Source organism: Halichoeres trimaculatus, unplaced genomic scaffold (genome assembly GCF_033239565.1).
Source record: "Halichoeres trimaculatus isolate MK-OKI-2021-1 unplaced genomic scaffold, fHalTri1.1 fHalTri1_scaffold_8, whole genome shotgun sequence".
In the NCBI taxonomy this organism is placed as follows: Eukaryota; Metazoa; Chordata; class Actinopteri; order Labriformes; family Labridae; genus Halichoeres; species Halichoeres trimaculatus.
Genome location: NW_027437186.1, coordinates 1,689,325 through 1,715,303, shown reverse-complemented (window position 1 = coordinate 1,715,303; position 25,979 = coordinate 1,689,325). Strand labels below are relative to the sequence as shown.

General features: G+C 44.0%; 1 protein-coding gene across 1 annotated transcript in view; it reads left to right on the top strand.

Annotated features, from left to right (window-relative positions):
- The window catches only part of piezo1 (piezo type mechanosensitive ion channel component 1 (Er blood group)), a 189,374-nt gene that overhangs the window by 113,935 nt on the left and 49,460 nt on the right, over positions 1–25,979 (top strand). Inside the window, exons 26-32 of the mRNA XM_074675606.1 lie at positions 11,842–11,938; positions 12,064–12,229; positions 13,852–13,941; positions 16,159–16,250; positions 18,100–18,168; positions 21,581–21,681; positions 22,074–22,212. Coding sequence (XP_074531707.1) covers positions 11,842–11,938; positions 12,064–12,229; positions 13,852–13,941; positions 16,159–16,250; positions 18,100–18,168; positions 21,581–21,681; positions 22,074–22,212 — 754 coding nt within the window. The remainder of the gene's footprint in view (positions 1–11,841; positions 11,939–12,063; positions 12,230–13,851; positions 13,942–16,158; positions 16,251–18,099; positions 18,169–21,580; positions 21,682–22,073; positions 22,213–25,979) is intronic.

Genomic DNA, 25,979 nt, shown 5'->3' with positions numbered 1-25,979 from the left:
AGCGTGACTGTAAAATGCAAGTTATGCCCAGGAAATAAGAGGCTGAATACTGCGTGGAACACAACCGCGAATCTCTAGAAGCATATAAAGATGTATCAGGGGGATAAAGTAGTGGAACGAGTAGTGTAACTTCGTTACTATTTCCATGGAGTAATCAAGTAGTGTAAGGCACTACTTTTTTCAATAGTAACGAGTAACAGGTTACTCTTTACTTTTTTGAGTAACGGACCCCATCTCTGATGGGTTCACAGTTTACACACCTGAACCAACAGGTAACTCGGGATCCAGAAGTTTCTCCCTTCTCTTCAGTCAGGTGACTCTTGATCCTCCTGCAAAATCTGGTTCATAAAGGTGTCCTCATGTGTGCGCACCATGTCTTTGATGCTTTCCACATTGCTCTTTTTTTGAATTTGGTTTTTCGTTTTTGTCTTTTTTGAAGCTCTCAGACACAAATGTGTGTGCACACAGCACAATAGTGTGATGGTGTATTTTCTGATGGTGAAGTAATGGACAAGAAATTTTACACTCAGTGTGAGAGTAGAGCTCGGTTGGTAGTTTGTTATAATTTGCCCATTGGCACCACAGAGCTGAGTCGTCTGTAGAGGATGAGAGCCTGGTGGTCATTCTGTAAGTCCAGCTGCTTTTGTCACAAGGGGTCTGAGCTGATCAGTATAAAAAAGAGAGAACTATCTTTTTTTTCTTTCTTTTACTTGTCCTATCAAGCATCACGACAACAGAATTATGGTCTGGCTGTCGTATTGTGCGGAACACATTTACTTTTCTAAGAGCAGCCATTTGTGTAAAGGCTCTCCTTGAGTTTTAAAATGATACTCTTTATTTGTTTTTGTAGTCAATTTTTTATCCCTTGTAGGTTTGAAGATTACTGCTTGACCAATCAATCAATCAATCAATCAATCAATCAATCAATCAATCAATCAATCAATCAATCAATCAGTCAATCAAGCAATCAATCAATCAATCAATCAATCAATCAGTCAGTCAATCAATCAATCAATCAATCAATCAATCAATCAATCACTCTTTATTTGTATAGCGCCAAATCATAACAAATGTTAGTTCAAGACACTTTACAAAAACATTCACAGGTCTAGACCCGTAAATGTTAATACAATTTTATTGGCAGATACCCAACATCAAAATAAGGAGTCTCATCTTAATCCACCATAAGTACAGGACTTCGCAGCATTTAGCAAGTTACAATGGCAAGGAAAAACTTCCCTTTAACGGGCAGAAACCTCGGACAGAACCAGACTCATGTTAGACAGACATCTGAGAAGACCGATGGGGTTGGAGAGAGACAGATAGAGGAGAGAGAGTGGGAGAGAGAAGTACAGCAAGGGGGGGGGATGACAGAGAGAGAGGGATACACACATACACACACACACACACACACACACACACACACACACACACACACACACACACACACACACACACACACACACACAGAAAGGGAGAGAGAAACAGACACAGACACAGACATAGTTCGAAGTTTGGTGCTGTGGCGACAGTTTAAGGTGAAACCAGCAGGCCATTCCTGGCAATAATCCAAAGCCGTAGCAGCAGGCTGTCCACATCACCAATCCTGAGGAACCTACTAGACAAACTCAGAGCCTCCCAGAGGTGTATTGTCAATAACTATAACAGGACATTAAGACTAGAAGTTGGACTGACAGATAGAGAGAGGGAAACAGGAGCCCTGTGTGTCAGTTTCCCCTGGGCAGTCTAAACCTATAGCAGCATGACTAAGAGCTGGTTCAGACCTGATCCAGCTCTAACTGTAAGCTTTATCAAAAAGGAAAGTTTTTAAGTCTACTCTTAAAGGTTGAGACCATGTCTGCTCCCGGACCTCAACCGGTGATATCAGAAAAGAAACAGTGACAAAGGGAAAGAGTGTAGAGAGCGAAGAGAGAGAGAAGAGACTAGACAGAGAGGGAAAGAGAGACAACAAAACAACAGTAGAGAGCAACCACAACAGCTGAGCAAATGACTACAGACAGGAGAACCAAACAATCAGATGCTGAGGCTGAAAAGAGATGGTATCCTGAGGTCTTCGACATCATAATCACAAGGAGCACCTATGGAGAAATGAACTGGAGAGATCGTGAGCAACAGTGAGCACATCAACGGCAATTGTAGAAATATTTGGATATAACATATATAATAATATACACAGACGCATACACTTACCTACACATGTAGGAGCACAGGTGAGAGTGCAGATTATTGTGGGGTTAGTTTTGATTTGTGTAAGTGATCATGTCCAGGAGTGATCATGCAGGTGTGGTCCCACTGCCTCTAGAGGCCAGACGCATACTGGGAGGGCCCTCAGCACAGGGCATCTAGCAGCCACACCAGAGCGCAGAACCCAGACAGTCCACCATGGAAACAGCAATGCGCTGACCTTGGAGAAGGCAAGGAGAGGAGGCACAAGGGAAGCAGGAGGCAGACCCCCGACACTGCAGGGTGAGGCCCACAGGCCCCGCTAGACGCCGGGCCCCCCCTGATCAAGTGCAGGGGGCAGGACCTGGGGCCCCTTGAGCCTAAAGGCCACCCATCCCCGAAAGGGCAGCATCTGGCCAGGCACCCAGGAGGTTGGACCCAGCCCTGGCAGCCACCCAACCACCGTGAGTTGGTACCCACCCCTGGCGAGACTCCGTAGATCATGGAGATCCTCTCCCCAAGACCCAACGTCTCCTGAACATAACCCCCATCCCAACCCACCCCTATCCCCCTGCCACCTGTACCCCAGCTTATCAACCCACCCCGGTAACCCTAGTTCACATCTGCCCTTAAACTCCTTTGGAATAGGCCAGAGGACACCAAGTCCCCAACACCAACGCACACACCCACACACCAAATACAAACACACGCACGTGCCACTCTAACCATCCTGCCCACCCACCCCCACATATCAACACAACACTACAATGGCTCAACAACACAACAACACTACAACACAGCAGTGCTACAATACAACAAGACTACAACACAACGCACTCAGACATACCAATGTGATCCTTGGGGATCACCACGACCTGACGAGCATGCACCTCAAGGTCCTAAGTGTGTGGGTGTTTGAAGGAGCGCGGGGGGGGGGGGGGGGGGGGGGGACTTAGGACCGGAGAGGAGAGAACTACCCTACCAGGGGGGGGGGGGCGACTTAGGACCGGAGAGGAGAGAACTACCCTCCAGAGGGTGAGCTGCCCTGCTGGCAGCAAGTGGCACTCCAGTTCCTCAGGGGCCCCCGTGGCAGGGGGGACCCAGGATCTGCCAACCCCAGAGCCCAGAGCTATGGCAGCCAGAGAGCCTAGTGCACCCCTGGCCATCCTCACCTGCCACATCACAGAGAGAGGAAAGAAATATTGATAATTAAGATTGAAGATATTACTTTATCAATTAATTATGATAATAATTAATTATAGTTATTATGATAGTATTAATTAATAATAATGGTAATAATGATAATGAAGTGATGGTTATAATTGCAGCATGAATCGGTGTCAGATAATGACTAATTAATTATCAACAGCAGAATGCCAGCATTCCACCGGAGCTAAAGTATAACTTTCAAAAGACATCTAAACTTACAGTATGGGAGTTTAAATTTAAGCCGGGGCACCACCCAATTTAGGGAAACTTTAGAAAGGTTTACTGTAAGAGTTTGTGATTTAATAATTCATAGAATTACCAATTATCAAGTCTCGATATCAAAAGGCCGCTACATCAATTGTGAAGTCTTTCGAACGGTGTACAGAGGCCGTTAATTTCAACCACACAAAGACAGAAAGCATTTCTTTATATATGAAAAGTTTATTTACTAACTAAAAGAAGAAATAAGTGCATGAATGAATGAAAAGGTGAAAGATATAAAAGGATAAATGCATTGATGAATGGAAAGTGAAACTGATTGTAATAAAACTGGATAAATGAAACAAAAGGACATAAACCAACCCACATAAATCTAACTAACCCACCCAAGATCTGTGGTGCATTGACCACGATATACCAATAAATGCAAGATTGTCTTACACAAGTTTTGAGGCCAATGATGAGAGCGGAGGCGGCGACAAAGATGGCTGGGTCACGCTGCAGATGTCCGTTGAGGAGTGATGGAGAGGCTGGAGGCCTGCTGCAGGTCATCTGAGCGTCACGGGGGTGATGCCCGATGAGTTAAGTCCATAGAATTGATTCTCACAGCGGCAGTAGTGGCTGGAACAGTGGCGATGATGCCGGGCGTCGGGTCAAAACTTTGGCAGAGCTCCAAAGTTGAATCACCGCAGGGAAAGCAGTGTGCAGTGCTTGTCTCCTGACATCAGCGCATGGGGGGGAATCCCCGCCGATCAGCTGCTTGTCTCAGGCAGAGACGTAGGCACCGATGAATGACTGGATGCATCTCGGGCTGGTTGTCTGGGGCCTGTGAGAAATCCGGAGCTGGTAGGTGCGGTGCATGTCGAAGATGTGCTGAGGGCACACAAACAGGAAGAAGGAAGGAGGAAAAGAGCCTTCGGGAGGAAGGACGAAGAAGGAAGAGCCAATGTTCTTGTCCTGGAGTGGAGTTTTGATCAGCTTTTCCCGCCGAGTCAGTGAGGTCACTTGAGGCTGACGCCCCTTCACATCTCATCTTTCAGTGCACGTGGATCACTTTGTCCCAGAGAACACTAAGTAACTATAACTCTAAACTGTAAAGAGATCCCTACATGTAATAGTCAAAATCACATTTCATATGATCTTTGCTTCACATCAAGACTAAACATGATAGGTTTTTCTCTTTAAGAACTCAATAAAATAAAAATCAAGATGTTACGATGGGATATGTTTCCAAGACAGCAGTTTTCACACACACATTATCAATTATTTTCATTACACAGTACATGTTTGCAAAGGTGAAGATGTACATGTAAGTCTTAGTGTATCGTCATAGAGTAACCATTTATTGCCAAATGGATACAGTTAGAATTGGCGTTAAAGCTCTGCTTTTCAGAGTACTCCCTGGGTTAGCCGAGCAGCTTGCTCGAGCTTTCAGGGAGTGCATAGCAAACCCCCCCCCCCCCCCCCCCCCCCCCCCCCCCCCCCCCCCCCCCCCCCCCCCCCCCCCGAGTATACATATAGATCAAATGAATGCATACAGATCAATAAGATACACACATGAGGCTAAATAGGAGGAGGCTGGGGTGGAGGTGGGATGATTGTGACAGCAGCAGCTGAGCAACAATGAGGTAGCAGGTATAACTGAGAATGAAGACGTGATTTAAATACACCGCCTTGTTGTTAGACACATGCTGTGATTGGTTGAGAGGGGTAGGTTAGAACATCAGTCTGTCAGCTGATCACAGCTGGGCATATGACTTCCGTGTCCTGCATGAACTTACGTTAACTCAATTTTTTGTGCTGTTCTCAACTGTGTGAATCAAAGAGTCTTTGGGCTCAGATTTCGTGGCGCAGCGCAGGGGGCGCAAGCCTGGCGCAGCCTACGTAGTGCTAATTTTCGTGCGGCGCACCACTGTGCGCTGCCAATTTGACAATTTGGTAGACCGTCTGCGCAGAGATGGGTGTGACTGCGTGCCAGGGGGAGTTGACGGCGCACCAGGGGGAGGTGTCAGCAGATTCATGTTGGCACAGTGACAATTTTGTGCCAAAAAAGTGCGCTGAAAGCTCACCAGCTCCAACCTGGTCTATCCTCGGGGCAAGGCGGAGCGCACCCAGCGCAGCTGTAATTTGGTGACAGGCGCACATGTGCGCACATGTCTTCAAAGCCTCAGAGGCAGGTTTCCAGAGTGTCAGGCACATTTTAATGCAATACACAATCACAGTAATCGCTATTTAATATAACCGTCTGAACCGGCACATACATTTGTATCTATATTAATTTTCCATCGCAACTGATGTCAGATTAAAGCCGTTGGTCATAATGGAAAGTTAACCTGACGGCAGCTGGAAGTTTGATGCACATCTTACAATTAAACAATAAACAGCCTTAACATCTGATGCTGAGTATAAATCTGGTTCTCTCATTTCATTTAATTCAAAGAAAAGAGGGAGAGAAAAGACGAAGAAAAAAAGAAAAAATACATGTGTGTCACTCAGGATTTACCCGTGATTTCCCATATTTCTTCTTAATTTCTAACCCCGATCTAAAAAGATGGAGTACATTATTGTATGGAGGATGAGGTGGAGACACTGGGAGAGTATACAGTATCACCAAAGGTTCTGCTATTTGGCGATGACAAACCAGGAGTGCAGGTGGATCAAAAGTATTCTGAATGGATAAGCCAGCTGTGTAACTGTCTCTTAATTTTGAACTCCTATTAATGACAGAGGAACAGATTAAATCTGTCCCGGGAGCTGGCCCACACGGTGACCCGCTTCGTGTCCTCCGATGTGCCCCGCTGTCCATTTTCCTGCTGCAGAGACAGCGGCTCTGACCGTCTCCGCTACCAGCACTGTTTCTGCGGTGCTGAAGATCAGTCAGACCAATCAGATGCTGCGCCTCAGCCGCAGGGCATTTAAAGGCACGGAGAGGCGCTCTTTTGGTTGGTGAAAACAGCGCTGAGCTGTGTAAAACCCACTCACAGCTTTTCTCCTCCCTGTCTGTCATTTGTGCGGAGGAAGGCGTGGACGCGCACCTCTGCGCCTTGATTGCGCCTCTTGGCACTGCATGAAACTTGCAAAGTGCGCCGGTCACGCCCTGTGCGCACGGTGAAGGCCAGCGCAGGGCAGGTGCGCCTGCGCCTGCGCCTGCGCCTGCGCCAGGTCTACGAAATTAAAGCCCTTTGTCTTTAGAAGAGAAGGTGGGGAGCAGATCATCCCCTTGGCATTCCTTCTGTCTTGTTCCCAGAGAGAAAGGTCGAAGGTCACAAGATACTAGATGGAAGCTGGGAGGTCTCTCCAGCCTCTCCTTAGAGAAGGATGTCTGTACAGTTTCACATGTGCGCCAGGTGTCAACGAAAAGTCTTCAAATTTACAGCAATGTCTCAATGTTTTGTAGTTTTGCAAACATCAGAAGAAGGGATGAGGCAGACTTCAAGGAGAAAACCACTTGAGCGCAGAGGTCTGTTTTTCCAAAACTTGCTTTATTACCTCTCCTTTCCTTCCTTGAGGGGGGGGGGGGGGGGGGGGGGTAAAAGTTTGAGACCAGGTCAAAGCTGTGAATCCAGGTCCCAGCCTGACCTCCGTAACATAATACTTAAATATTATCTATGTTTGTACATAAACAAACATACATACACACACGTACACTCTTAAACATATTAACACATATACAAACACATACACATACACAGACATAAACATAGATACACACATACGCATATGTGCATGCACACGTGCACTGGCATGCATGTACATGCACACATCCATACATACAAATGCACACATCCATACATACTAATGCACACACACACATCCATGCATGCACACACACACACACACACACACACACACACACACACACACACACACACATACACTAGTGCTGGGGCTGGGGCCCACTAGACACCCCCCGTCCTCCGCAACTATGTCCATGCCACCCTCACCACCTCCGCCACCCTCCTACCTAAGCTCCATGGTCCCCAGAGCACAGACCAGAAGCCAGAGGCAAGCCCTGACCTGCCCCCATGTAGGGGAGCCCAGGCAGGCTCATGCCCCCTGGGTCCCAGCCGCCCCCCCACTCCAGGACAGGGGGCAGCCCCCAGGCACCAGGGTCCACAGCCCACCTCACCACACCTGTTGGAGTGTCCCAGCTACCCAGGGCCCATCAGCAAGCCCCACTCACCACTGCCAGGACACCCACCCCCCCACCCCGGGCTTGCTTTTCCAATTCAAAAGGATTGTTTTCTTTGGGATGCATTGGCCAGTGAGTGCTAAGCATGCACAGTTGCAGCCCATGATGGTATCATCCAGGTCCCCAAGAAGGCATAGTCTGGGGCATGCGGGGATATTATACTTGAACCATGTTGAAAGGTCTTCACACACCTGAAGCCAAAAATTCTGAACAGGTGTACAGGACCACACAGCATGTCTATAATCATCTGGTACGTTACTGGTGCAGTGTGAACAAATATTTGTGTTAGACCCATCTTGAACATCCTGTGTCCTGTGTAATGGATTCTGTGGATGTTTTATATTTTATAAGATGTAAATTTGAATTTTTAGCCATTTTAAATGTATTAGAACATATTTGTGACCAAAAGTTTTTATCAAAACTAGCAAATAAGTCGGTTTCCCACTTTATCGTTGGGAATGAGATGGAATTTTCTGTTTTGACTAGTTGTCTACATATTTTTGATGATAATTTTGGGGCACTGAGATTGATAACTTCAGCAACCCCAACAGGAAGTTGTATATCCAGCTGGTCAGAATTATATTTCTTGCTTATTATGGATTTCATTTGTTAGTACTCTAGCAATTTGGCGTTACTGATTCCATATTGTTTGGTGAGTATCTCTAATGATATAAAGTTTCTGTTTTGAATAATATGTTCAAAGTGCTTAATCCCTTTATTATTCCACTGAGCAAGGTTTATCATTTTTTACTTTTCTGCAGGATGTCAGGGTTGTTCCAGATGGGTGTAAACTTACACAGAATGAGATAAGACTTGGCTAATTTAAGAAATTTCCACCAGGCTGTAAGAGTGGAGTTATTGTTGATAAAAAAAAATAAAAAAAAAAAACATTTATGGTGTCTAAGAATCAAATTGATAAATGGCAGATTAGAAATAACTAGGTCATCACATAGTGCTTGCGCTACATGAAGCCACAGATCATCTATTACAATCTGTTTGCTAGGAAGTAGAGGTGAAAATCGGGCGAATCTAAACCACCATTGTTTTTAGTCTTTTGTAGAGTTTTTAAGCTGGTACGTGGAGGTTTGGCTTTTCAGAGGAATTTATTGATGACTGAGTCCAATGATTTAAACCAAGTGGAAAGGGGTCTTGTGGGAATCATTGAGAACAGATAGTTTACACCAGGTAGAACCATTATTTTTATGGTGGCAACTCTTCCTATGAGTGATATGGGTAAGGATGTCCACCGTGTAAGGTCGTCCTCAACTGTTTTTAAAAGCTGGACCTGATTTAGCTTTATTAATTCAGAAAGACTGGGGGAAATGTTTATTCCTAAGTATTTAATATTCCCTGAATGCAGATTAATATCTTGAATGTTCTGGAAAGTACAGTTGATGGGGAGAACATTAGTTTTAGACCAATTTATGGAGTAGTCAAAAATTGCTAAAAATGTATTGAGCGTGATTGTACGAAAGAGAGACGTTTGTGACTTCTGGAAAAAAAGATAATACATCATCAGCATAAAGACTCATCTAATATTCTATTGTTTTACCGTCAATGCCTTTAATTTATTTATCTTGTCTAATACTAGCTGCTAAAGGTTCAATAAAGATAGCAAAAAGTAAGGGAGAGAGTGGGCAGCCCTGTCTAGTACCCCTTTGCAGATTGAAGCTTGGAGAAGTTTGATCGTTTGTCCTGACGCATGCATTTAGCTCATTATATAAAATCTTCAACCAATCAAGTAAAGGATGGGTAAAATCCATTTGTTCAATGTTGCAAATAAGAACTTCCAGTTAACCCGGTCAAATGCTTTTCTGCATCTAAAGAGATGACTGTGGATTCCAGATTGTGTGAGGTGGCATTAATCTATCAGAATTATTAGTCTGCGCGTATTAGTGGAAGAATGTCTGCCCTTTATGAAGCCTGTTTGGTCAGGGTGTATAATAAGGGGAGTTACTCTTTCTAATCTTCTGGTGAGGGCTTTGCGTATTATTTTGAGGTTGGCGTTTATTAAAAATATTGGCTGGTAACTGGAAGGAAGTGTGGGTTAGCTAGAAATCTACCATATTTGTTACTATGTTCAAAGTTCTCCAAGCATAGTCTTTGCAGCATAACTGAGTTTTCAGGTTTAGCAATCTGTTCTAATACTGTTCAGTATGTGCTCAGGGGATGCTCTGTAAACTTCTTCTAGTGATTTGATTCTCAGCTCCAATTCAGTTGTTCACTGCTTCTCTTCCTTTATCTTGTGTGATGAGAATTTAATTATTTTTCCTCGCATTACTGCCTTTCCTGCTTCCCAGAGGATACAGTCTGAGGTCTCTGGTAGGTCATTATTTTCTATATATAAAGACCATTCCTTTTCAAAATAACTGATAAAATTAAGATCCTTGAGTAATCATGTATTAAATCTCTAGCTTCTCGTTGGTGGTTTTATTTTCTTATCAATTAGAGTCAGTGAGACTGGTGCATGGTCACTGACAGTGATGGGATGAACGCTCGTTTCTAATATATCACTCATTTTCAAGCTGCTAACTAGAAAAGAAACTATTCTGGAGTATGAGTGTTCCTCTAACCAGAAGTATTCTTTAAGTGTGAGGTGGTGTGAACGCCAGGCATTGCAAAGCCCAAAATTCTCCGTGTATTACTCAACAACCTTAGTGGATTGCCAGAGCCAATGGTTTCCTGTTGTATTCAGCCTGTCCATTCCTGAGTCTAAGGCCATGTTGAAGTCTCCTCCTATGATGAGAGTGTTATCTGGGTTATTGTAGAGTGACGTGAACAGGGAGCAAAAAAAAGAGGGGTCATCAACATTTGGCCCATATATGTTAGCAATGCATAGCTTTATACTTTGAATAGTTAATGTGACAATTAAAAATCGACCTTCTAGGTCAGTAATTGGGTTCTCAACAGTAAAACACACCTTTTTACTTATTATGATGGCTACACCTTTTTGTCTGGAATTGAGATATGCTGAATACATGAGGGAACTGTACAGTGGAGACTAAACCCACTGCTGTCTCTGATAAATGAGTCTCTTGTAGCAAAATAATGTCTGCCTGTAGATCTTTCAATTTGTTAAATATCTTCCTAACCTCTTCTCCCTAGAACCATCTCCATGTATATTCCATGAAATAAACCTGAGTGGTGTCATGTCTAGGCTGGCAGAGTGAGTCAACTAAGAAAAATCTCTGCATGTGTGTGCGAGCAGATATGAATGTGTGTGTGCCCGTATGCATGCATCCTTGTGAGCATGCATGCTACACTCATGTAGAGGGAACTATCTCTTTAAACACCCATTCATTGGCCACACAGGTGCTGCGTCTTATGGGAAATACACTTCAATGTGGGGTCAGCCCTTGGTGGAGAGATACTGTTACTGGGAGAGAGAGAGAGTTATTATCTTCAGATGCAACAAGATGTTTCTTTTGGTGCTTTACAGTTTCTGCAATTCACAATGTGTGTCCAATTTTTTAAATTTGTTTGAGTTCATGTTTGATGTCTTCGTACTTCTGTCTGATCGCAGTTTGCTCTATCAGATGTGTTGATCTGCAGACAGGAGACTTCATGTCTGTGATTGGTTTTATTCTATCTGCTCCGATCTTTTGATCTGATCAGCTCACAGAGACTTTGAGCTGGTTCTTCAGGTCCAAAGCCACAGGTTCCTCTGTGCTGGTAAATAAAAATAAACTAAAGATACCCAGTATGTTGGAATCATTCTGTTATAAGTTCTGGGTTCAATTCTAAAAAAAGATCCTAAACTAAGCAATAAACCTGTAAAAGTCAAACCTGTCTTTTGTTTGTTTGTTTGTTTGTTTGTTTGTTTGTTTGTTTTTGTTTTGCTGTGCACTGATGCAAAGAAAATAATGAACAACATTAGGAGGGTTAAAGCTTGGAGTCATTTGTTGTCCCTTTCATGTTTCTCAGGCTTGGATGTTCAGCGCTGAAGCAGCTGGATGAAAAGCTGTTGGTATGAAGCAGAAAGAGAAGTTTCCAGTCCATCACGGACCTGTCCTGAAAAAGTTGTGTTTGTGTTTCAGATCCTTGCGTGTGTTTTTGTAAATGAGATGCAGAAAGGCTTCTGTTGGGTGATTCAGCTCTTCAGTCTGGTCTGTACAGTCAAAGGCTATTACGACCGTAAGTTATATTCAGACCAAATCAGAATGTTATCCTTCACACCAGACCTTCAGAGGCAGCAATGTTTGTACTGTGCTTTTCTGTAACTCCTGCTGTTTACCACTGTGTGTTTTTTTCCTGCTCAGCAAAGGAAGTGAGTGACAGGACCTGCAGCCTTCCTGTAGAAGAGGCTGGTGTGATCTGGGACAGCATTTGTTTTCTCTTCCTGTTGCTGCAGAGGAGGGTCTTTCTGAGTTTCTACTTCCTGCATGTAGTGGCAGAGATACAGGCTTCGGCTAAACAGGCTTCGAGGTACGACCAACACACAGAGTACTGACAAAATGAGAGAGGGCTGCTCCAGTGTAAGATCAAATTAAAGTAATTAAAAGAAGACAAATCTCATCTAGGGCAGTTACCTTTATTAAGCTATCAATTCCTTAAAGGTCCCATATTATGCAACTTTTGAACAAGTTCAAATAGGTCTCAGAGGTCCCAAGACAGTCAATTTAAAGTTTTTTGCCTCAAAATCCAGTTATTTCCTGGACTTTAGCCACTCTGTAAATCCCCTTGTCTGAGTGCCCCTGAGAACAAGCTGTTTCTGTGGGTGTAGCTCTAAATGATAATGAGCTGCCCTGTCCACGCCTCCTTAACAACTTCTTTGGATGAGGGTGTGGCTTTCGCTCCGGTAACATGCGGCCGTGTTTACATCAAACGGCAACCTCCGTTCTTGGAAAATGAGACAATGCGGAAGCGCTAAAATCTGCTGTTTCTCCAGTGTTCGCTTGAGGCTGGCTCTGGAAGTAGCGGAAGTCACATACACACCAAGCCCAAAAAAAAGCCATTTTCAAGGCAGAAATTAACCTATTTACAGCCTGGTTCAAAAAACGTCACCTGTCTGAGTCGCTAATTTTCTTACAGCTCCCACGTATGTAGCTGGGTCACAGACAGTTGGTACAGATCCATGCTTCAGCTTCAGGTTCTTGGCGAATCCTGCTTTGTACTGGCCCTCATTGAGAAAGCAGTCAGAGGTGAAATGGTGAGCACACACATACAACATTTTAGGAGTTGTTGTGGGTGCATCTCCATCAAAAATAAAATAAATCCACTGCCTCTTCAAAACCTCATGTGATGGAGTTAGAAAAGACTTTGTGCTCTTTTGTGCAGCCAACAACAGAGCAACCTCTGTGCTTTGCTTGTACCTTTGCCATGTTTATTTTACCAAAGCAGCCAAGCAGCCAAAGTGAAAAACGCGCTGCACAGAAGGGGCAGTACAAGGGGCAGACCTGGAGGAGTTCTTTTTTTTAAACTTCTGCTGTGCATGACATCATGCAGGGCAGATCTCAACTCTGCGTGCTTGAGCACACATGTCCTGAAAGCAAACTTTGTCTGGAGCAAGCAAGAGAAGGAGACAATAGAATTTTCTCATTTCAGGGTGTTTGTAGACAGGCTGGGGATGCATATTACTGTTACAAAACTAGTCTAAAGTGAATTTTGCATAATATGGGACCTTTAATTAAAATATCTGTTGGGAAGAGTATGTGACTTTGATTAACTCACAAGCTCAATAGAGTGTGTGAGCTCTGGCTTCCTAAAACCTGGCATACTTCTGTTTTGTAGAAAGAGCACCTGTCCTGTGTCTGCTTTTGAAGTAGAATAATGTACGGTGCACCCTCCTACAGCACCTCATGGCTCTGATTGAGATAGCTTGAGTAGTCTATTTCATTAAAATAACAATCATTCATAATAATGTTTTGGCTAGCAAAGGCTCTGGGAACAGATCTGATGAGGTTAGCAAAAAATAGAAACTATTTCAAAGAGTGTGACAGTTCATTTGTCAGTTTGAATGAAACCCTTTTGAGAAATGCTCCTTTAGTTACTTTTCAATAACAATAAGTTCCTGGCTGATGCAATAATGGATTTGTTCTTTGTTCCAGGGGATTTGAACTTTTCAAAGCAAGTATTGTGAAGAACATTCAGTTCCACCAACAAGCTGAGAGGAAATCCTTATCACAGCTCAAAAGATCGTAAGTGTTCAAAGGGAAGAAATGTCAAGTGTACTGTAGTAAAAAGTTGTAGAGGTTCAAGAAGTCCAAGGGAGGAGAGAGGGTTGTTTTATTATTATCTATTTTTTGTGACTGTTTCATTCTGTTATTCTGACTGCTGCTTTCCAACATTTGCTTTACAACCTTTTATGGTTATCATTCAGTTTAAAAATAAACAGTAGTTTGAGGTCTATAACTAGCTCAGAAAGGTCACCAAGGTTTGCATGTGCATCAGGTCTGGTAGAATTTGATAATTGATTTGACTCGTTTGTTCCCCCTTGCAGTTTTTCATGGTGGAGCCCCTTGAGGTAGTTTCACTTAGAAAGATGATTTGTGGACACATATCCAGGGTCGTATGCACCTTCAGTCCTTAATCAAACAGGACCATTGGTCCTAACGTGCCGTTGTCTGGCCGTAGTGTTAGCCGCATGCACAACTGTAAATGATCGGCCAGTTAACTGATCACACCATGAAAAAAAATGCAGGTGTAGATTGGGTCATAGTTCAGGGGAACCTCAACAAACTCTTAATTGCATATGCCTACCACTTATACACAGCAACAAACCTGGTGAACAGTAATGGTGTGACTGACAGAATATCAAGAAAAATAGCAGAATAAATGTACATTTTATAACATGAATACACAAACAGCTGTTATCAGCCAGTCAATCTGATAATAAACACAGAGAAAGGGAAGGTTTAAACAGAGTAAATGTGTGTGGTGTTTCTGAGAGCACAGCAGAAGGTCAGAAAAATAAAAACAGCCATGAAAGCTGCTTTGTTGAAAAAGCACTGCAGTAATTCCCCAGAAACTCAATAAATAACTCTACAAACAGCTGTTTGATGAACTGCAACATTTTACCACACACATTTTGAAATGACCCGGACATGCATAACAAAGAGCGAATCAAACTTATAAAACTAATGGCGGTGAGCCTCGCTGGTTTGAGGCTTCAGTTGCCTCCCTTACCTCATCTGTTAACTGAAAAATGTTTTGTCTTTTTAATCTGAATCTGCTCCACATTGTCAGACAATTCCAAAGGATTATTTTGATCCCTAAATACCCACTGTCTTTGCATAAAGCATCTTAAACAGTAACACATTACATGCTGTTTGTCTTTATATAGCCGAACAGGTGCTGTAATTCTGCCATTAGTGCCAGTAATGGTGGGGTCTACATCTATTAAATTCAATGCTGTTTCGGCATTAACCTGACTCATGCATACCGCTAATTCATTTTTAACTGTTAGCACAAACGGTCAGTTTTCCCAGCTAATGGTTGGACATGCATATGAGCCAAGGTTCCTGAACTTGAAAAAGTTACTTAAAGTTGTCACATGACGCATGTCAACAGGAAATTAGATATTTATAAAAAAACAGAGGGACATCAGCACTTTTGGGGGCATTTTCAGGAGTTCTTTAAATGCTATCTCTGGGCTTACCTGCTCAGCTTATTAACGTGTTAACAGGTTGAGGATGTCTAAATGATGAAAAGTATAAAAATGTAGTTTTTGTCAATAGAGAGCCATAAAAGTTAGATGTTTCACCATGAAACAGGAAGTGGTAGTTCTCCAATCCCAGCAAAATGCAGCATACAGAATGAGGGTCCAGGCATGACACATCCATGGGGTCATTTTTTGACACGTAATTACGTTTTGTACATGACACAGGAGATAGTTGCTGAGGAGCTATTGCTCCAAGACTGTTGAACACTTACACAACATTTCCACTCAGTAGGTCCCTAAGATGTTGATTTTAGTGCATATCACAAAACTGTGCATTTGCCTTTGAAAATACGGACATGGCGCTGTGGTGAATTTGATTTTAAAATGTCTCTGTAAAATAATGTCAAAAGACTTGAAATGTTTCAGTCTTCGTGAACTTAGTCTGTATAACACAGACTTTTTTAACGTCTGACTTTCTTTTATACCAAACTAACTGATATAAATAAAATTTTCTGCGATATTAAAATTCACAATTTCACAATTTGTATTTTTACAAAGTACATTATCCCTTACATATGACATGCACATTAACATATGCCCTGAAGTCAGTGTTGAAAAAGTAACTTTATCATCAGTGTCACCCATGTAAATCACATGTGATGAGCCACACAATCATGAGGGAGGTTCTAAATGAAAAGCCAGATTGATTTAGAAACAGAAACTCCTATCTTATTTTCATGACCTCTTCTTTCAGAATGCAGAGAATTCGCTCAAAGCAACAAAAGTACCGAGATGGACACAAAACCAGTGAAGACTCTGAAAAGTGCCCCATTGCTGCTGACACAGGTATTTTATTTGCCTTACTGTAAAACATTGTATATGTAAATTGCTGCCAATTGTTGCATTTAGGTAAAATCATTTTATGTTCTGATGTATAACCATTTATCTAATAATTTGATACTGTTATTAACCTTTTTAATCTTTATAGCCTTCACTATTGCTCTGCATCACCATCTGATTGGTTCAACATCTGAACCAACTCACAGCCAGGTAGCAAGTCTGTTGGGATGTCTGGGAAGGACTTGGTAAACCCAATGTGTCATGCAGGTGAACTGGGAATGTCTGGTAGAGGCCTTTTTCTGGAAAGTCTTAACTCTCACCTCACCTCCCTGAAACATACCAGGGAGGACTGGGAAATGGAGTCAGAATGGGCGGTGTTCAAAGCCTCCATTGTGAAAGTGGGTGGTAGAGGTTGTGGCCTAAAGTCAATCTTTTGCTGTAGCAGTAACCTTCACTTGTGGACACCAACAGTGAAATAAGCTGTGGGGCTGAAGGAGGCTTTAAGACCTGGCTGGTCCAGGGTTGTCCAGAATAGAATAGAATAGAATAGAATAGAATAGAATAGAATAGAATAGAAAATACTTTATTTATCCCCGAGGGGAAATTCAGGAGTCACAGCAGCAATCAAGACAAAAGTAAGAAAGTGTATAGAAAGTGCAAAAAGGTCCACAAGAAAATAGATGACGACAGCTTGTCCATCATTCTCCATTCAGCCAGCCTCCACCTCCACAGGGTCCAGGACTGCGCTTCTTCAGCAGTCTGTTCCGTCTCTGTCTCCTGGATCCCTCTGATCAGAAGCAGCTGACAGGCTGGAGGACTGCAGCTTCAGTTGCTGAGAAAGTTGTAACCCAGGGACTTTAGGGAGGCTGTTGAGAATGATTTGGCCTCAAGGAGGTGACAAACCATCTCAAGAAGGAAAGTCCCTCGTTGGGGTCTTCTGGGGGAATCGGCATGAGTACGGTGTTCCAGCAAGTTAAATGATCCCTGTATGACGGAAGTGAGAGCATAGTCAGCACCATGTAGAACATGTTCTCACTGCGCCTCCACCAGGGGTAAACCCTTGTGTCATAGATTCTGTTTTAGGTCTTTATGGTCAGGATCTATGGGTGCAGCTGGAGGAAGGAGGATCTTCTTTTTGGGGTCCTCAGAATTTCATTCCTGCTTTTTGCACTTGATGTGGTTCTGTTAGTTTCCTCAGTCTGGGACCTCCAGCAGGCCTTAGGAGATTTGCAGCTGAGTGCAAAGCATCTGGGATGAGAGTCAGTACTTCTAAGTCTGAGGACACAACTATCTGCTGAGCATTGTAGGGTTTCTCTCTTTGGGCTCTAAATGAAGGAGTTTAAGTCTCCTGTGGTCTTGTTTACATGTGAGGGTAAAAAAATGGACTGTGAAAATGATGGGCGGGTTACTGCAGGCAATGTAGTGGACCACTGTGGCAAAAGTGATCTGAGCTGGAAGGCAAGGCTCTTAACCAGTTCTAGAAAAAATGAGATCACTGATTCAAGAAGTGTTTTTTTTTTTCCAAGGGACTCAGCTTTAGAGATGGAGTCAGGAGCCCAGACACCAAGGGGGAGTTGAAGTCAAGCTACTACTCCTTCACGCTGAAAGGAGTCAATAGAGAGGGTTTGGACATTTGATAAGGATGCTTTCCCCTATACCTTTGGACTCACCAGAAGGTGCTGTTACCAGAGAGAGGGGTGTCTGGGTTGATTTGCTTGGACTGCTGCCCCTGTGGCCTGATCCTGGATTAGTGACACAAAGTGAAAAGTATTAGTGTAGCTTAAACTGAGTCCAATCATGCCTGTGCACCATGCAGTTCTTTCTTCTGTCTGAACATGAATCGTTCTTTTTTCAGAGACTCAGGCAGAAAAGAAGAAGTTCAGGAAGACCAAGTGGCATCAGCCGTGGTTGGACCACGCCACAGGTGAGACTTGCCAGAATTGTGTGACAACACCAGTGGTTCTCAGACTGGGGGGCACGGGATGTCCAATACATAGTTGGGGTAGATCGTGATATATATATATATATATATATATATATATATATATATATATATATATATAGTGGCTTCCAACACTGTAAACCCCAAAGTTCAAATTACTCAATTGGATTAAGCTATGAAAACTTAAAATTTGTTGGGTTTAATTCACTCAAATGTCTGAGTTTTTAGTGGTGAAGCTGATGATTTCTGAGTAGATTTAACTTTTGTTACTTTTTAAGTAAGCACAACTAAAAATCATTAGTCATGTGACTGTGGTTTTTGTAACTGTGAGTGAGGAGGGGACGCAGTTGATATGTACTTCTAGACGTGCATCAGTGGCACAGATTGTCTTTTTGCCACCTGACATGGACTGTTTGTCTGTGCCTCGCAGCATGGAGCACTGTCCATGCTTTACATGGTGTGGACTGGCTGTCCGTGTCAAAAATGATTGATTGTTTTCAGATCAACATTTTGCATCAGGCCAACTTCAGTTGTTTCAACTCAATAATTTGCAAAACCCAAAAGTAAAATCTGACAAGTTGTTTTTATACTTTATTGCACTGTAAAAATGTGACAAGTTGAGCCTACTTAAAAGAATGTAAGGAAACAACTGTACCAAAAAAAGGTTGATAAATAGAACTTGTGGTCTTAAGTTGAGTTTACTTAATGTCTCCTTGAAAAGTTTACTTTACAGCCTATTGTATTTACTTAATTTTAATCGTTAGTGAGGAGTGAATGCAGTAGATATTAGACTCTGCTGTAGATGTTTCTGTGCTTCACATGGCATGGACCTGCTGTCTGTCCAGTGTGGCACAGAACATATACCTTTAATGCGTTATCAGCCAGGCAGCCAATGCCATGGGGCACTGCAGGAGGCCTATGCCGTTGGGCACAGCGAGGCAGGTCCATGCCATGGAGCACAGACAGACTGCCCCCACGCAGCATCTCAATGTGCAGCGGGTCTCATATCCACAGCGTTCCCTCCTTACCCATGGTTTTTCATTTTGGGTTTTGCAGATTATTGAGTTGAAACAACTGAAAACTTTAAGTTGGATTGTTTTAAGATGTTGATTTGAGAAGAATTAAAATATTTCATCCATTTGACCTATTAGGTTGTGTTAATTGAAATTAGTCAACTTAATTTCAAAGAACTTAATTTATTTAGGTGTGACCAATTGAAGCAATAATTTAAGTTGCCCCAACTATTTCCTTCTTTCAGTTGTAGCAACAGAGAATTTCAAGTTGATATAATCCACAAAATACATTGGAAACCTTAACTTAAAAACATTAAGTTGGATTGATTCAAAAAATTAAATCACTTTAACTGATTGAAGATTCCCTTTTTATTGGGTATCAATTAAAGAGTTCTTTCAGATTTCTCATTAACACCTTTCATCTTGCAGTCCCCCAATCACAGTTCCACACGGAGACCCTAAAAGTGAATAGCTAACCTGGGGGGGAGTGTATTGTTCTCGGGCAGAGCCGCTAGTTGAGTTTCCAGGTTATGTTGCCTTGCATCGGATCACGTTTTAAAGCTCACTTGCATATGTCACTGGGTGTCCAAAGACTGTGTCTGGTGTAGGAATTTTCCGGCAGATGTTTATTGGCCGGACGGAGGGATTCCAGGAGTACTGGTCCCAGCAGAGATAAGACTGACTGACCCTGACCCTGACCCTGACAGACTGACCCACAGTACCATGAGCAGCTGCTTCCAGTAACTATGTTTTGAAAGCGATTTTACTTGTCTTGTTGACCCCAGACGCTTCTATTTCAGTTTTGTTTCCTTGTTCTGACTTGTTTACGGGGGTCCACGGTAAACCCTAGGGCAAATTTTTGAGTTGCCTTTTTTGTGCCTGTCTGGACTGAATTGGGTTGTGTCAGGATTATAAAACTTGAAACTGATTCAAACTCTAACCCCAGGCTCACACTGAATCTGGTGCGGGTCTGGTGCAGCTTCCGCATGTCATCCGTATCATTAAAATCACTGTTGTAGGCTCACATTAGCCCCGCGCGGTGCGACTCCGGTCACGGGAGCCGTATGGCACAACGGAAAGAATCCGCAAGAAGTTTATTTTTTCCGGACGCTGGAGAGGGTCTGCGTCAAGCTGAATGAAATATGACGAGCTATACAGGAAGTGAATTGCCGGGTGGCATGAAGATCTGTTGTTTTTTAAAATAAAATCAGTGTACAAACAAATGTAACTTGACTCTTCTTTGACAGCACAGTCGCGCTAGTTGTAAATGTAAACATTACATCACACCCGGTGACACAAGGTCGCATTTTGACAACAAGGGACGATGAGAGACTCATCCTTGAAGTGGAAAGTTATCCCATTTTATATGACACATCCCATACTTATCACAAGGATAATACAAGAAAAGAAAAAAGTAACGTTATTAAAACTAATAAACATTAGAGGAATAAAGCTCTCATGCAAGTACAGACAAGAACGTGAACCCACGTGAGCTTCTACTCTTGCAAGTGCCCTTTCCGCACCCGGTACCGGAGCCAGCCGCAGCCTCTATCTGGAGTTGATGTGAGTGGCAGCTTTCAGAAAATCTGCACGGTATCTGGACTGCAACCGTTCTGGAGCCAATGTGAGCGCGGCGTAAGACTATGGACTATTGTTTCTCACAAACCGTATTATACACTGAATGAAAATTGAACAAAATTGTGGTCTCATTGTTTTGGCTGAGCTGATTTTGGTGATTATATTTCATGTGCTGCCATGTGCTACTTGCTTTATGGTTTTGTATGACTTAATAAGACTGCTTTATTTCTATGTTATAGTTATAATTTCTCAGACCCGCCTTCTGGCAAGATTCTTTTTCCCTGTCAAACCCACTACTTTATTCTGCTCTTTATGTCAGAGCACCCAGCTCCACAGCTAACAGCTGACTGTCACCCACAAATAAAGAAAAACAAAGATCAAATAACAACGATAAAGTTCAAATCTATCAGAGTTGTCATTGAGTGAGTAAGACAGCGCCTCCGTCTGCAGAGTGACAGACTAACAGTAGGAGAGGAAGCTCTGAACACCTTTACAGGTTAACGTGTTTTGATTACAAGAATGTGAAATGTTTTATTCTAACTGTGAATTTTTTTTTATTGAATTTGTACAAAAGTCACCTTCCCCTACATTTTTGTTAAGTTTCAGACAAAAAAAAAATATGTCACTACCTCAAATAGATTAGAGCACTGCATGTTTGAGGACTAAAACCTCTGTTTTTTTTACCCCAAGAGGTGGAGCAAAAACAAGTTTGGGATCCCCTGCAGTATACCAATGGAGTGCTGTACATATTAAATGTGAGGTCATAACAGGTTATGAGAACAGCTGTGTTTCTTCTTAAACAGTGCTCCACAGTGGAGAGTACTATCTCTTTGAATCAGACAGTGAAGACGAAGATGAACTCCACTCTGAAGATCAGAGGCCTCAGAAAAAGACTGCCTGTCAGGTCAGACTGCTTGTTCTCAGTGTGAATCCAGTGCTGTCCATGATTGATCAATTTATAGTGGTCTGTGTCCTCAGTACTTGATGACCAGATGCAAACCCCTGTTCCCCAAACACACACACGCATGCACGCACGCACGCACGCACGCACGCACGCACGCACACACGCACCAAGCACACACACACTAACGCACGCACACACACACACACACACACACACACACACACACACACACACACACACACACACACACACACACACACACACACACACACGCTGTTCTCTGAATGAAGAAATCATCTCTAAACCATGATAGTACATTTTACCAACTCTTGGGCTGGTTTCAACATAACAGAGAACTGTTTCTTAGTCAGTGAGTCTTGTTTTTCTTACAGTTGGCATACCAAGCATGGGTGACCAGTGTGAAATCGGCTTTAAGAGAGAGGCAGAAGCATGAGAGACAGTTGACGGTGACTAAGAAAAAGGAGGACGAGACAGGAGCAACCTCTCAGCAGGAGGACTTCTCTGCCACAAGTATGTAGTTTTACTGAACACACAAAGAAATGTACATTACTCCCTCTCACCAGATTTCTTTTCAATACATTCAACATGTTACACATCTCCTACTGTAGGAAAATAATAAAGAAAATGTAGCGCTAGCTTGATGCTAACTTATACGGAAAGCTGCATTGATATGCAAGAGGTTAGCATACATCAGTATAACATCAGTTTTACAACATAGGGTGCGTCTTGAAACTCCAAATCCTCATCCTTCATTCCCCCGCTTGCGTCTTAGTCCCTCCCACCAAAGAATCACAGAAATGAAGAGAGGAGAGAGAAAACAAGGAGATTCGTTTTAAGAGCAATGAAATGTTCTTTTCTCCAGAGCTTCACATAAAGCAACGCATTTCATTGGTGATGCCGTCAGCTAATCACCTCTGGATCATCTGTCAGTCAGCTCTAACAGCTGTTTGTGTGTCTGCACATGTGTGCTGTAAAAACTCTAATCAAACAGAAAAAGTAACAGTGCTTTGTCTGTTCCTTTGACCTGTTTAAGAAACACATTCACATGAAGAAAACCTGCACTCTTTTTATTCTGTGTTCTGTCCAGAAGCACACGGATCACTTTACCAGTAAATGCCTCATTATAAGATTATTTATTAATTAATTAGTTAGCCTTTATCTAGAGCCTGTCTTATGGTAAACTCTGAATCCTACTGATATAAGCTAGTTTATTGTGTCTCAGGAAGACTTTTTTTGAAATTACATTTCAGTGAAAATAGAAATCATGTTACTCTTTACTCTCTACTAACCTCACACTCCTGAATATAACTTTTGGAACTCTAAAGGAAATGTACACATATGAATGTGTTTATTATATATTTTCTATAGTTATTTTCCTGTTATTTTTTCCTGTGGACTCACCACCTGCAGGAGGGGCCATAGGGGTCGGGTGCAGTGTGAGTTGGGCGGCAGCCAAAGGCAGGGACCTTGGCGGTCTGATCCTTGGCTGCAGAAGCTAGCTCTAGGGACATGGAACGTCACCTCTCTGGCGGGGAAGGAGCCTGAGCTGGTGCGCGAGGTTGAGAAGTTCCGGCTAGATATAGTTGGTCTCACCTCAACGCATAGCAAGGGCTCGGGAACCAGCCTTCTCAGGAGGGGTTGGACTCTCTTCCACTCTGGAGTTGCCGATGGTGAGAGGCAGCAGGCAGGGGTTGCGATACTCGTTGCCCCCTGGCTCGGTGCCTGTACATTGGAGTTCACCCCGGTGGACGAGAGGGTAGCCTCCCTTCGCCTTCGGGGGTGGGGGGACGGATCCTGACTGTTGTTTGTGGCTATGGTCCAAATAGCAGTTCAGAGTATCCACCCTTTTTGGAGTCCTTGGAGGGAGTGCTTGAGAGTGCTCCGTCTGGGGATCCCCTCGTCCTACTGGGGGACTTCAACGCTCACGTCGGCAATGACAGTGAGACCTGGAGGGGCGTGATTGGAAGGAACGGCCCCCCCGATTGAACCCGAGTGGTGTTTTGTTGTTGGATTTCTGTGCTAGTCACAGCTGGTCCATAACAAACACCATGTTCAAGCATAAGGGTGTCCATATGTGCACCTGGCACCAGGACACCCTAGGTCGCAGTTCAATGATTGACTTTGTAGTCGTGTCATCGGACTTGGGGCCGCATATCTTGGACACTCGGGTAAAGAGGGGGCGGAGCTGTTTACCAATCACCACCTGGTGGTGAGTTGGCTCCGATGGTGGGGGAAGATGCCGGTCAGACCTGTTAGACCCAAATGTATCGTGAGGGTCTGCTGGGAATGTCTGGCAGAATCTCCCGTCAGAGAGAGTTTTAACTCCCACCTCCGGGAGAGCTTCAACTGTGTTCCGGGGGAGGTAGGGGACATTGAGTCTGAATGGGCTTTGTTCCGTGCCTCCATTGTTGAGGCGGCCGATCGGAGCTGTGGCCGTAAGGTGGTTGGTTCCTGTTGGGGCGGCAACACCCGAACCCGCTGGTGGACACCAGTGGTGAGGGATGCCATCCAGCTGAAGAAGGAGTCCTATTGCGCCTTTTTGGCATGTGGGACTCCTGAGGCAGCAGACAGGTATCGACAGGCCAAGCGGAATGCAGCTTCGGCGGTTGCCGAGGCAAAATACCGGACATGGAAGGCCCTTTGTCACCTATTCTGTTCATAACTTTTATGGGCAGAATTTCTAGGCGCAGCCAGGGTGTCGAGGGGGTCCGGTTTGGTGACCTCAGGATTGGATCACTGCTTTTTGCAGATGATGTGGTCCTGTTGGCTTCATCAAACCGTGACCTTCAACTCTCTCTGGAGCGGTTCGCAGCCCACTGTGAAGCGGCTGGGATGAGAATCAGCACCTCCAAATCTGAGTCCATGGTCCTTAGCCGGAAAAGGGTGGACTGCCCTCTCCGGGTCGGGGATGAGCTCCTGCCCCAAGTGGAGGAGATTAAGTATCTCGGGGTCTTGTTCACGAGTGAGGGAGGGATGGAGCGAGAGATCGGCAGGCAGATCGGCAGTCCGCAGTAATGTGGACTCTGCACAGGTCTGTCATGGTGAAGAGGGAGCTGAGCTGAAGGCGAAGCTCTCTGTTTACCGGTCGATCTTCGACCTATGGTCATGAGCTTTGGGTAGTGACCGAAAGAACAAGATGGCGGGTACAAGCGGCCAAAATGAGCTTCCTCCGTAGGGTGGCTGGGCTTTCCCTTAGAGATAGGCTGAGAAGCTCGGCTATCCGGGAGGAGCTTGGAGTAGAGCCGCTACTCCTCCGCGTTGAGAGGGGCCAGATGAGGTGGCTCGGGCATCTGATGAGGATGCCTCCCGGACGCCTCCCTGGTGAGGTGTTCAGGGCACGTCCCACCGGGAGGAGACCCCGGGGCAGACCCAAGACACGCTGGAGAGACTACATCTCTCGACTGGTCTGGAAACGTCTTGGGATCCCCCGGGAGAGCTGGACGAAGTGGCTAGGGAGAGGGAAGTCTGGGCTTCCCTGCTTAGGCTGCTGCCCCTGCGACCTGACCCCGGATAAGCGGAAGAAAAAGGATGGATGGATGGATGGATAGTTAGTTATTTTATTGGATGACTAATTTGACCTAAACAGTTATACAAACTAGGTATTGATCCCCTGATGTATTGATTCTATGATGGTTGTGTTCAGTATTTTGTTCTTTAAAAACTCACATCAAACCCTTCTTTAATCCTCATGGCCTGTTTTCAGCTCGTCTTTTCTCTCTCATTAAACTCCATCGCGTTTGTGAAGTTTCATATAAATGAGTCAGAGCTGCTGCAGCATCCAATCAGTGAGTGATATATTGGGGTCTAACACTGAAAAGACTTCCACAAAACCTGCTTGTGTGTTTCCTCGATCATGGCTCCTCCGATCAGTCTCTTTTCCTTCTTCCCTCTCGCCTCTCTCTTCGCTTTCCTCCCTCCTCTATGCTCTGTTCTCTCTCCTCTGAGTACATTTATCACTTTGGGACATCCTTCAATATGGTGACTAAGAAAGTCATTCCGATGCCGCAGAGGAGAGAGGTGAGTGGAGGCAGCAGTTTATTGCTTTGAGACACACCCAGAATTCCACTCTGAGTCTCTCCCAGATGTTTACGCTTTGAGCCCTATCTCTAAGGCTGAGCTCAGACACCCAGTGAAGAGAGCTCACTCAAGACCCTTGTACTCGCCATCTTCTTCTTTCGGTGGATTGACTAGCAAATTGAGAGCCTTGCCAACTCCCTCTTCACCAGAATGGACCAGTATAACGTCTGTGTCACCCTGATCCGCCCTGATCCGTCTGT